The 13,943-nt window shown below is 42.6% G+C and overlaps 1 protein-coding gene across 1 annotated transcript; it reads left to right on the top strand.

Moving 5' to 3' along the window:
* The first annotated feature begins 12,164 nt into the window (after positions 1 to 12,164).
* On the top strand, positions 12,165 to 13,615 carry LOC125520829 (uncharacterized). Its single transcript, XM_048685859.2, has 2 exons — positions 12,165 to 12,642; positions 12,788 to 13,615. The coding sequence occupies exons 1-2, from the start codon at positions 12,504 to 12,506 to the stop codon at positions 13,444 to 13,446; spliced, it is 798 nt and encodes a 265-aa protein (XP_048541816.1). The 5' UTR covers positions 12,165 to 12,503; the 3' UTR covers positions 13,447 to 13,615.
* The last annotated feature ends 328 nt before the right edge of the window (positions 13,616 to 13,943 follow it).

Genomic DNA, 13,943 nt, shown 5'->3' with positions numbered 1-13,943 from the left:
GATCACGCAAGATCTATCTAGGAGATGCATAGCAACGAGCGGGGAGAGTGTGTCCACGTACCCTCGTAGACCGAAAGTGGAAACGTTAAGTAACGCGGTTGATGTAGTCGAACGTCTTCGCGATCCAACCGATCAAGTACCGAACGCATGGCACCTTCGCGATCTGCACACGTTCGGCTCGGTGACGTTCCTCGCACTCTAGATCCAGCTGAGGCCGAGGGAGAGTTTTGTCAGCACGACGGCATGGTGACGGTGATGATAAAGTTACCGACGCAGGGCTTCGCCTAAGCACTACGACAATATGACCGAGGTGGAAATCTGTGAAGGGGGGCACCGCACACGGCTAAGAGATCAACTTGTGTGTCTATGGGGTGCCCCCTCCCCCGTATATAAAGGAGGGGAGGAGGAGGAGGGCCGGCCTCATGGGGCGCGCCCAAAGGGGGGATTCCTACTCCTAGTAGGAGTAGGTTTCCCCCTTTCCTAGTCCATGTAGGAGAAGAAGGAAGGAGTGGAGAGGGAGAAGGAAAGAGGGGGGCGCCGCCCCCTCCCTAGTCCAATTCGGACCAGCCCATGGGGGGTGCACGGCCAACCCTTGAGGCACTTCTCTCCTTTCCTATATGGCCCATTAAGGCCCACTACTTCCTCCGGCGAATTCCCGTAACTCTCCGGTACTCTGTAAAATACCCGAATCACTCAGAACCTTTCCGATGTCCGAATATAGCCTTCCAATATATCGACCTTTCCGTCTCGACCATTTCGAGACTCCTCGTCATGTCCGTGATCTCATCCGGGACTCTGAACAACCTTCGGTACATCTAATCACATAACTCACAATACAAATCGTCATCGAACGTTAAGCGTGCGGACCCTACGGGTTCGAGAACTATGTAGACATGACCGAGACACATCTCCGGTCAATAACCAATAGCGGAACCTGGATGCTCATATTGTCTCCTACATATTCTACGAAGATCTTTATCGGTCAAAGCGCATAACAACATATGTCGTTCCCTTTGTCATCGTATGCTACTTGCCCGAGATTCGATCGTCGCTATCCTCATACCTAGTTCAATCTCATTACCGGAAAGTCTCTTTACTCATTCCGTAATGCATTATCCCACAACTAACTCATTAGTCACATTGCTTGCAAGGCTTATAGTGATGTGCATTACCGAGAGGGCCCAGAGATACCTCTCCGACAATCGGAGTGACAAATCCTAATCTCGATCTATGCCAACTCAACAAACACCATCGGAGACACCTGTAGATCATCTTTATAATCACTCAGTTACGTTGTGACATTTGATAGCACACTAAGTGTTCCTCTGGTATCCGGGAGTTGCATAATCTCATAGTCATAGGAACGTGTATAAATCATGAAGAAAGCAATAGTAATAAACTAAGCGATCATAGTGCTAAGCTAACAGATGGGTCTAGTCCATCACATCATTCTCTAATGATGTGATCCCGTTCATCAAATGACAGCACATGTCCATGGCCAGGAAACTTAACCATCTTTGATTAACGAGCTAGTCAAGTAGAGTCATACTAGGGACACTCTGTTTGTCTATGTATTCACACATGTACTAAGTTTTAGGTTAATACAATTCTAGCATGAATAATAAACATTTATCATGATATAAGGAAATAAATAATAACTTTATTATTTCCTCTAGGGCATATTTCCTTCAGTCTCCCACTTGCACTAGAGTCAATAATCTAGTTCACATCATCATGTGATTTAACACCAATAGTTCACATCTTTATGTGATTAGTTCACATCTCCATGTGACTAATACCCAAATGGTTTACTAGAGTCAATAATCTAGTTCACATCGCTATGTGATTAACACCCAAAGAGTGATCATGTTTTTCTTGTGAGAGAAGTTTAGTCTACGGGTCTGCAACATTCCGATCAGTATGTATTTTGCAAATTTCTATGTCCATAATACTTTGCACGGAGCTACTCTAGCTAATTGCTCCCACTTTCGATATGTATCTAGATCGAGACTTAGAGTCATCTAGATTGGTGTCAAAAGCTTGCATCGACGTAACTCTTTATGACGAACTCTTTTATCACCTCCATAATTGAGAAATATTTCCTTAGTCCTCTAAGGATAATTTTGACCGTTGTCCAGTGATCTACTCCTAGATCGCTATTGTACTCTCTTGCCAAAATCATGCTAAGTTATACAATAGGTCTGGTACACAGCATATCATACTTTATAGAACCTATGACCGAGGCATAGGGAATGCCTTTTTCATTCTCTTTCTATTTTCTGCCGTGGTTGGGTTTTGAGTCTTTACTCAACTTCACACCTTGCAACACAGTCAATAACTCCTTCTTTGACTATTCCATTTTGAACTACTTCAAAAACTTGCCAAGGTATGTACTCATTGAAAAATTTATCAAGCGTCTTGATCTATCTCTATAGATCTTGATGCCCAATATGTAAGTAGCTTTACCATGGTCTTTCATTGAAAAAATCTTATTAAAGTATCCTTCTATGCTATCCAGAAATTTAGTATCATTTCTGATCAACAATATGTCATCCACATATAATATCAGAAATGCTACATAGCTCCCACTCACTTTCTTGTAAATACGGGCTTCTCCAAAAGTCTGTATAAAACTATATGCTTTGATCAAATCATCAAAGCGCATGTTCCAACTCCGAGATGCTTGCACCAGTCCATAGATGGATCGCTGGAGCTTGCACACTTTGTTAGCATCTTTAGGATTGACAAAACCTTCTGGTTGCATCATATACAACTCCTTTTTTAATAAATCCATTAAGGAATGCAGTTTTTATAGCCATTTGCCAGATTTCATAAAATGCGGCAACTGCTAACATGATTCGGACAGACTTTTAAGCATCGATACGAGTGAGAAAAATCTCATCGTAGTCAACACCTTGAACTTGTCGAAAACCTTCTGCGACAATTCGAGCTTTGTAGATAGTAACACTACTATCAGCGTCCGTCTTCCTCTTGAAGATCCATTTATTCTCAATGGCTCGCCGATCATCGGATAAGTCAATCAAAGTCCATACTTTGTTCTTTATACATGGATCCCATCTCAGATTTCATGGCCTCAAGCCATTTTGCGGAATCTGGGCTCATCATCGCTTCCTCATAGTTCGTAGGTTCATCATGGTCAAGTAACATGACCTCCAGAACAGGATTACCGTACCAATCTGGTGTGGAATGTACTCTAGTTGACCTACGAGGTTCGGTAGTAACTTGATCTGAAGTTTCATGATCATCGTCATTAACTTCCTCACTAATTGGTGTAGGCATCACTAGAATTGATTTCTGTGATGAACTACTTTCCAATTTGGGAGAAGGTAAAATTACCTCATCAAGTTCTACTTTCCTCCCACTCACTTCTTTTGAGAGAAACTCCTTCTCTAGAAAGGATCCATTTTAAGCAAAAAAATAGCTTGCCTTCGGATCTGTGATAGAATGTGTACCCAACAGTTTCTTTTGGGTATCCTATGAAGACGCACTTCTCCGATGTGGGTTTGAGCTTATCAGGTTGAAACTTTTTTTCACATAAGCATCGCAACCCCAAACTTTAAGAAACGACAGCTTAGGTTTCTTGCTAAACCACAGTTCATACGGTGTCATATCAACGGAGTTTTTAGATGGTGCCCTATTTAACGTGAATGCAGCTGTATCTAAGGCATAACCCAAAACGATAGTGGTAAATCAGTAAGAAACATCATAGATCACACCATATCTAATAAAGTACGATTATGACGTTCGGACACACCATTACGCTGTGGTGTTCCAGGCGGCGTGAGTTGTGAAACTATTCGACATTGTTTCAATTGAAGGCCAAACTCGTAATTCAAATATTTCGTCTCCGCGATCAAATTGTAGAAACTTTATTTTCTTGTTACGATGATTCTCCACTTCACTCTGAAATTCTTTGAACTTTTCAAACGCTTCAGACTTGTGTTTCATTAAGTAGATATACTCATATCTGCTCAAATCATCTATGAAGGTCAGAAAATAACGATACCCGCCGCGAGCCTCAACACTCATCGGACCGCATACATCGGTATGTATTATTTCCAATAAGTTAGTGGCTCGCTCCATTGTTCCGGAGAACAAAGTCTTAGTCATCTTTCCCATGAGGCATGGTTCGCAAGTATCAAATGATTCATAATCAAGTGATTTCAAAAGTCCATCCGCATGGAGTTTCTTCATGCGTTTTACACCAATATGACCTAAACGGCAGTGCCACAAGTATGTTGCACTATCATTATCAACTTTGCATCTTTTGGCATCAATATTATGAATATGTGTATCACTACGATCGAGATTCAATAAACCATTTATATTAAGTGTATGACCATAGAAGGTTTTATTCATGTAAACAGAACAACAATTATTCTTTGACTTAAATGAATAATCGTATTGCAATAAACATGATCCAATCATATTCATGCTCAACGCAAACACCAAATAACATTTATTTTAGGTTCAACACTAATCCCGAAGGTAAAAGGAGTGTGTGATGGTGATCTTATCAACCTTGGAATCATTTCCAACACACATCCTCACCTTGCCCTTAACTAGTCTCTGTTCATCTTGCAACTCCTGTTTCGAGTTACTAATCTTAGTAACTGAACCGGTATCAAATACCCTGGGGTTACTATGAACACTAGTAAAGTACACATCAATAACATGTATATCAAATATACTTTTGTTCACTTTGCCATCCTTCTTATCCGCCAAGTATTTGGGGTAGTTCTGCTTCCAGTTACCATTCCCTTTGCAGTAGAAGCACTCGATTTCAGGGTAGGTCTAACTTTGGGCTTCTTCACGGGAGTGGCAACTTGCTTGCCATTCTTCTTGAAGTTCCCTTTCTTTCCCTTGCCCTTTTACTTGAAACTAGTGGTCTTGTCAACCATCAACACTTGATGCTTTTTCTTGATTTCTTCCTTCACCAATTTCAGCATCGCGGAGAGCTTGGGAATCATTTTCGTTATCCCTTGCACATTATAGTTCATCATGAAGTTCTAGTAACTTGGTGATAGTGACTAGAGAACCCTGTCAATCACTATCCTATCTGGAAGATTAACTCCCACTTGATTCAAGTGATTGTAGTACTCAGACATTCTGAGCGCATGCTCACTAGCTGAGCTATTCTCCTCCATCTTGTAGGCAAAGTACTTGTCAGAGGTCTCATACCTCTCGACTCAGGCATGAGTCTGAAATACCAATTTAAGCTCTTGGAACATCTTATATGTTCTGTGGCATTCAAAAGGTCTTTGAAGTCCCGGTTCTAAGCCGTAAAGCATGGCGCACTAAACTATCAAGTAGTCATCATACCGAGCTTGCCAAACATTCATAATGTCTGCATCTGCTCCTGCAATAGGTCTGTCCCCTAGCGGTGCATCAAGGACATAATTCTTTTGTGCAGCAATGAGGATAATCCTCAGATCACGGAGCTAGTCCGCATCATTGCTACTAACATCTTTCAACATAGTTTTCTCTAGGAACATATCATAAATAAAACGGGGAAGCTATACGCGAGCAATTGATCTACAATATAGATATGCAAATACTATCATGACTAAGTTCATGATAAATTTAAGTTCAATTAATCATATTACTAAAGAACTCTCACTTAGATAGACATCCCTCTAATCATCTAAGTGATCACGTGATCCATATCAACTAAACCATGTCCGATCATCATGTGAGATGGAGTAGTTTTCAATGGTGAACATCACTATGTTGATCATATCTACTATATGATTCATGCTCGACCTTTCGACCTCAGTGTTCCGAGGCCATATCTGCATATGCTAGGCTCGTCAAGTTTAACCCAAGTATTCTGCATGTGCAAAACTGGCTTGCACCCGTTGTATGTGAACGTAGAGCTTATCACACCCGATCATCATGTGGTGTCTCGGCACGACGAACTGTCGCAACGGTGCATACTCAGGGAGAACACTTGTACCTTGAAATTTAGTGAGAGATCATCTTATAATGTTATCGCCGTACTAAGCAAAATAAGATGCATAAAGGATAAACATCACATGCAATCAATATAAGTGATATGATATGGCCATCATCATCTTGTGCCTTTGATCTCCATCTCCAAAGCACTGTCATGATCACCATCGTCACCGGTTTGACACCTTGATCTCGATCGTAGCATCGTTGTCGTCTCGCCAACTATTGCTTCTACGACTATCGCTACCGCCTAGTGATAAAGTAAAGCAATTATATGGCGATTGGATTTCATATAGTAAAGCGACAACCATATGGCTCCTACCAGTTGCCGATAACCTCGTTACAAAACATGATCATCTCATACAACAATTTATATAATCACATCTTGACCATATCACATCACAACATGCCCTACAAAAACAAGTTAGACGTCCTCTACTTTGTTGTTGCAATTTTTACGTGGCTACTACGGGCTTCTAGCAAGAACCATTCTTACCTACGCATCAAAAACCACAACGCGGTATAGTGATTGCTTTTTGATCTTCAGAAAGAACCCTGTTCATTGAATCTGATTCAACTAAAGTTGGAGAAACTGACACCCGCCAGCCACCTGTGTGCAAAGCACGTCGGTAGAACCAGTCTCATGAACGCGGTCATGTAATGTCGGTCCGGGCCGCTTCATCCAACAATACCGGAAAATCAAGAAACAACTAGTGACGGCAAGCAATATGTATATACCCACGCCCACAACTCCTTTGTGTTCTACTCATGCATATAACATCTACGCATAGACCTGGCTCGGATGCCACCGTTGGGAACGCGGTATTTTGAAAAATTTCCTACGATCACGCAAGATCTATCTAGGATATGCATAGCAACGAGCGGAGAGAGTGTGTCCACGTACCCTCGTAGACCGAAAGCGGAAGCATTAAGTAACGCGGTTGATGTAGTCGAACGTCTGCGCGGTCCAACCGATCAAGTACCGAACGCACGGCACCTCCACGATCTGCACACGTTCAGCTCGGTGACGTCCCTCGAACTCTAGATCCAGCTGAGGCCGAGGGAGAGTTTCGTCAGCATGATGGCATGGTGACGGTGATGATGAAGTTACCGGTGCAGGGCTTCGCCTAAGCACTACGACAATATGACCGAGGTGGAAATCTGTGGAGCACCACACACGGCTAAGAGATCAACTTGTGTGTCTATGGGGTGCCCCCTCCCCCGTATATAAAGAAGGGGAGGTGGAGAAGGGCCGGCCTCAAGGGGCACGCCCAAAGGGGGGATTCCTACTCCTAGTAGGAGTAGGTTTCCCCCTTTCCTAGTCCATGTAGGAGAAGAAGGAAGCAGTGGAGAGGGAGAAGGAAAGAGGGGGGGGCGCCGCCCCCTCCCTAGTCCAACTCGGACCAGCCCATGGGGGGCATGCGGCCAACCCTTGAGGCCCTTCTCTCCTTTCCCTTAAGGCCCGCTACTTCCTCCGGCGAATTCCCGTAACTCTCCGGTACTCCGAAAAATACCCGAATCACTCGAAACCTTTCTGATGTCCGAATATAGCCTTCCAATATATCGATTTTTACGTCCCGACCATTTCGAGACTCCTCGTCATGTCCGTGATCTCATCCGGGACTACGAACAACCTTCGGTACATCAAATCACATAACTCATAATACACATCGTCATCGAACATTAAGCGTGCGGACCCTACGGGTTCGAGAACTATGTAGACATGACCGAGAAACATCTCCGGTCAATAACCAATAGCGGAACCTGGATGCTCATATTGTCTCCTACATATTCTACGAAGATCTTTATCGGTCAAATCGCATAACAACATACGTTGTTCCCTTTGTCATCGGTATGTTACTTGCCCGAGATTCGATCGTCGGTATCCTCATACCTAGTTCAATCTCGTTACCGGAAAGTCTCTTTACTCGTTCCGTAATGCATTATCCCACAACTAACTCATTAGTCACATTGCTTGCAAGGCTTATAGTGATGTGCATTACCGAGAGGGCCCAGAGATACCTCTCCGACAATCGGAGTGACAAATCCTAATCTCGATCTATGCCAACTCAACAAACACCATCGGAGACACCTGTAGAGCATATTTATAATCACCCAGTTACATTGTGACGTTTGATAGCACACTAAGTGTTCCTCCGGTATCCGGGAGTTGCATAATCTCATAGTCATAGGAACATGTATAAGTCATGAAGAAAGCAATAGCAATAAACTAAATGATCATAGTGCTAAGCTAACAGATGGGTCTAGTCCATCACATCATTCTCTAATGATGTGATCCCGTTCATCAAATGACAACACATGTCCATGGCTAGGAAACTTAACCATCTTTGATTAACGAGCTAGTCAAGTAGAGGCATACTAGGGACACTCTGTTTGTCTATGTATTCACACATGTACTAAGTTTCCGATTAATACAATTCTAGCATGAATAATAAACATTTATCATGATATAAGGAAATAAATAAATTTATTATTTCCTATAGGGCATATTTCCTTCAAATAGTTCTTTTATTACGTTGATCCCTAAAAAAGACAACCCTCAACTCCTAATGATTTTAGACTATCCTTGCTCAACTGTACAATGAAGATCACCACCAACTTATTGGCCAACAGACGACAGAAAGTCATTCTCTAGTTGTTACACACAAATCAATATGGATTCTTACAAATTAGATTTATTAAAAATTGTTTGGCATGGGCTTTTGAGTAAATTCATCAGCGTAAACAACGAAAACAGAAAATTGTGTTACTGAAACTTGACTTTGAGAAAGCCTTGATATGATTGAACAAACAATCTTCCAAATTCTGAAAGCTAATGGTTCTGGCAGTAGATGAATCAATTGGATTTCCATGATTTGTAGCTTTGGTTTCTCTTCATTGTTGTTGAATGGTGTGTTAGTCAAGAAATTTCAATGTAATAGAGGGGTGAGGCAAGGTGATTCTCTCCTCCTCTCATATCTATCCTAGTTGTTGATCTCTTGCAGTCCATTCGGAATTGGGCCATGAAGGTTCAGCTTTTTCAGGTACCAATTTTATCTCAAGCCAATAAGTACTTTCTAGTTATACATTATGTAGATGAAAATTTCGATCCTGCAGTAGAAGCTCAACTTCATCAAATCAATAATCTGTTGGCTCACTTTTCTACACAAACTGGTTTGATTATTAATTACAACAAGTCAGTTTTGGTACCCGTGAATGTACCCGATGACAAACTTAATAGAATTCTTGGGTTATTAGAATTCAAACTTAGAAAATTTCCATTCACTTATCTTGGGCTTCCTCTTAGTGCCAACAGAATAAGGAATGAAGATTTCACTCCCATATGTCAGATAATTGAAGTAAGATTCACCGGATGCTCCACTTTGATATCCTATGACCTCTACCTATTTTATTCATGTGTGTGAACTTGCTTTTCTCGCTAGTATCTTAGGCAAGTGAATAAATATCTCATGCATTTTTTGGGGGAAATATGGCCAGGAAAGCACATGTTCAACCCTAATTGGATGGGACAAAGTTTGCAATCCAAAAGATCAAGGTAGTACTGGGATTTTAAATGTTGATGTTCATAACAAAGCATTGCTCATGAAAAACCTTTAGAAGTTCTTAAACAAAGAAAAATCTTCCTTGGGTGCATATGATTTGTGAAAAATATTAAACCACTAAGATCCTTGGTGAAAGAATGGCGGGATCTGTTGGTGGAGGGCTCATATTAATCTCCATCTAGCTTTTAAAAGAAATATATCTTGGAAGGTTGCCTCTAGTTTCATAATTAAGCTCTCGCATGATACTTGGGTGGACAAGCCTCTACGGCCAAAATTCCTTGAGTTACACTCCTTTGCTAAGAATGAAAATCAATTCCTGAATTATATGGTTAATTCTTTGGACATCTCTGAATTTTTCCATACCCCATCTCAGCTCGAGCATTTGCGCAACTGACTGATTTCCAACTCTTGATTGATCAACAAACAAACAAGCAAGGTCAAGATAAGTGGATTTTTCAAGGTGTAGGCAACAAATACTCCTCAATCTCAATGTATGCCATATAGTTTTCAAATGCTTATGAAGAAGTGCTAGCATAATTAGACACAAAATATGTTTCTGGTTGTTGCTTCATGATAGATTCATCACAAGGAATCTTATCAAGACAAAATCTATGCACTTAGATTGATATGACTGTGTTTTCTACAATGATGGAGGCAAAGAGACTTCACTACATCTCTTTCAGTATTGCACATTTGCTCAGGATTGCTAGGCCCCCATCATCCCCTCTAGACATGGAGGAACTTCTATCTATGATGATGATCTGCTATAGCTCATTAAAATTTGGCTAAAGCTATTGCGACGGACATCCTCGTCCTTGGATGTTGGAGTATTTGGAATCAAAGAAATGGTAAGTGTTTAGGAGAGAAGTGACATGCAGAAACTCATGGAAATACATGCTCAAGAAGGACCTTTCCCTTCTAGTACACATGACCAAGCAAAAGCGTGTGACAACACTCAAGGATTGGATTAGTTCTCATCTAGGAGGATGATACCATATTGCTAAAATTTTCCACTCATTTTTTGAATCTCATGACCGTAGAACAATTGTTCTATGGTATTTCATTAATTAAATATGTACAAAAGGTAAATTAAATGGAGGATAGAGTCCTCATCCAACACCTGTTCTAGGAAACAACAACATTATAAAAAATTAGAGATAAAGCTCAATCCAGTTCTTGATCTTCTCAGCAGTGCTAGCTTGGCTCTAATCATAGTAGCTTTAAGTCTTTGAGGTGGTAAGTCCAGCCGTGTAGATGAGGGAAAACACTTCTAAAAATCTTGTTATTACGAACATGCCAAATGCCCCAACAACCCTCAACGAGAATAGTCATACCAATCTCTCCTGGTAACAAGTTTAAAGATATACTGAGCTCATCAAAGCTAGAAATTCATCTTAGCTTCTGTGACAAAATAAGATCCCAGGATGGAAGTGCAAATGGACAATCCCAGAGTAGATGGAAGAGTGTTTCTTTGGTGTGGTATGAACACATAGCACAATTGTAACTTTCCAAGTACATGGTTTTCTTGTGGAGAAGATTTCTTGTGTTGATTCTGTCATACGGAAGCAACCAGAAGAAGATTTTATGTTTGAGCCTGTCTGGGCTTCTCCAAATAAGTTTGAAGATGAAATGAGCAATGCTCTGTCCCATCAGGTACTTATACATTTTCATAGATGAATAGTGGTTCTCATCAGCAAGTAACAAATTGAGTTGAGTAAACTGCTGGAATGCTTGCTGTGAGAAGGGTCTATGAAATAATTGAGCAAGATCCTCTGTCATCTGAGCCTTCTCCAAAGAGATATCCCGGTTGTTGGTGAATGAGTATAGTTCTGGCCAAGCAAGTTTCAATGGTTGTTCATGCCAACATCCTCTAAGAAAGAAATGGTGTTCCTTGTGCCTGCTATGCATGTGGCCTGATGTTTATAACAAGGTAGTAGTTTGAGGATAGCTTTCCACCAGAATGATCGAATCTCTCTGTTGCTAGGTAATGCATGTTGATAATAAGTCTCCCATATAATGTTGACCCATGGGATGTCTTCATGGTTGAGGATAGCTTTCCACCAGAATTTTCCACTCATGATGATACCAACTTGGAACTGGATAGCCTTCTTATTTTCTTATTCTTTTTGTTTGTTTTGTCTGTACATATTACTTCTTTAATAATTAAATTAATGAAAATACCGTAGAACCAGTGGCGATTCTGCTGGGCATGCTTCAACAGGCTCAAGCCTGCCCTTCAAAATTGAAAAACAAAAATTTACTACTAGTTCCCAGCCTATCTCAACCCACTATCTAAGTGTCTAGCCTGTTGTTTCCCCGTTCCAGCCCCTTATACTGAAGTTGAGCATGCCATTCATTTTCATCAAAGATTCGCCACTGCGTAGAACAATTGTTGTTCTACGGTTTGTGCTTAAAATAAAATAAGCCGCTTCATATCTCCCTGATTTGGACCAGCTAGGAACAAGCATCCGAGCAAAGTCGCTTTTCTCGGATGAATTGATATTTCTCCCGAAGCATATATTCTGACACCACTGACTCCGCTTCGTCGTCTGCTCTGTGTATATTATCCACACGACAAAACAAGGGACCATTAATTTGTGCGCTTTTACCTACATTTTCTGGCCCAGATGCTGAACTCCTTCCGTTAGACTTACAAGCAACATGCAGTGCAATCCATGGCACCGTGCATTAGGTTGGTGAGCCCATTTTGTCATTCGATTCTCCGTAGCTACCTAGCTCCCTTTAGCACAATTTCCTTCACCAACCGAGCCAAAAGAGGACTATTCTTGATCAAAAGATCATTCCTTCTAATCCATGTGTTACATACTCTGGAGACTGGACGAGAGAGAGAGAAAGATAGATAGATAGATAGATAGATAGATAGATATATAGAGAGAGAGAGACACACACACACAGAGAGAGAGAGAGAGAGAGACGTTCGTTAAGAAGTGTGGGAGCTGAAAGTCGATGAGTTCACATGTGCGGACACATATATACGCAGATGGGAGAGCGAGAGAGATGGATTACGCTTACGCAGCTCCTGATAGGCAAATGGGTTGCTTTCCCTTGGGCAGGATGATATCTAAAGTCATCAAGAAATGCAACGGTACGTTATATATATACTACTCATACTGAAAGTCCAAATCATGCATGATATACAAGTTTCTATCCGTCTCTCCTTGTGAGCTTTTTCTGTAGTCTCACTTCTGAATCATGTACGACTATCTCAATTTCGGTGCAACGTCTCACAGGGCGGAGAGGACGGACGAGGCACGAGCATCTGGACTACGCCATGGCGCACCCTCACGCTCAAACACACTACGTGCGGCCAGACGCACGCACGGTCACCTACACCACCACCAGCAACCCTCCCAGCTCCCACGCGATGCCGGCGCAGCAACCGCCAGTCCACGGCCCGTACGGCCCTGCCGCCGGCGCGCCGCCTCGAGCAGACGGCAAGCCACGCAAGCGCAAGAAGTCCAAGTCCAAGTCCAAGCACGTCCGGTTCAACACGCCGGGGCCGGGGCCGGGGCCGGGGCCGCCGCCGAGCGCTGCCGACGCGTACCAGCATCAGCATGCACCGCCGGCGGCAGGGACGAGCGGTGACGCGGCGTACGGCGACCAGCACCAGCACCACGCGGCGGCCTCCCACGCGTACGCCCCAGCGCCGCCGCAGGGGCACGGGCACGGGTACGGATACGGATACGGCAGGTACGCGCCGTCGCCGCTGACGCGGTGGGAGATGCTGGGCGCCGGGGGCACGCCGAGGCGGCACGAGTACTTCTCAGGCGAGTACCGGTGGTACTACCCCACCCCGGTGCGCGAGGGCATCTACAGCATGGCCACTGACGCCAACCGGCTCACGGCCATCTTCAGCGAGGAGAATCCCAACGCTTGCACCATAGTCTGAACCACTGGGCGGTCAGTGCTCAGGGAATAATTTGTGTTTTCTGAATATTTTTTCGTACAGTAGTAATTATGCGAATATGATGCTTGCAGTAGTGTGTAGAACAGTAGGGGAGGCTAATGGCAGTAGTGTGTTTTAGTTTTGTGATGAACACCGTAAAGTTTAGTGGTGCTCTCTGGCTGGTGGAATGGATTTGTTCTATGGTTCGGCTTATATTCTCCCTGTCCCGTGCGTTGCATTTTTCAGAGAAGTCGGCAGAAGTAACTACCCCTTTGTCCCATAATATAAAAGCATGTAGAATTTACATTAGCCACTCCAAAAAGAAAACATAGTTTTACTATCTAAATTTACAATATGGGAAATTAAGTTGACACTAAGAGCATCTCCAGCCGTTGGAGCCTCCAAGAACACCACCGAACAAAAAAAATGGTGTCTTGAGGGGCCAAATGCTTCATCCAAGCAAAATAGAAGTGCATGAGAAGGGCACCTTCTTAGCCACA

This window comes from Triticum urartu, chromosome 7A (assembly GCF_056163025.1).
Source record: "Triticum urartu cultivar PI428250 chromosome 7A, HENAU_Tu73, whole genome shotgun sequence".
In the NCBI taxonomy this organism is placed as follows: Eukaryota; Viridiplantae; Streptophyta; class Magnoliopsida; order Poales; family Poaceae; genus Triticum; species Triticum urartu.
This window is presented reverse-complemented; position numbering and strand designations above follow the sequence as displayed.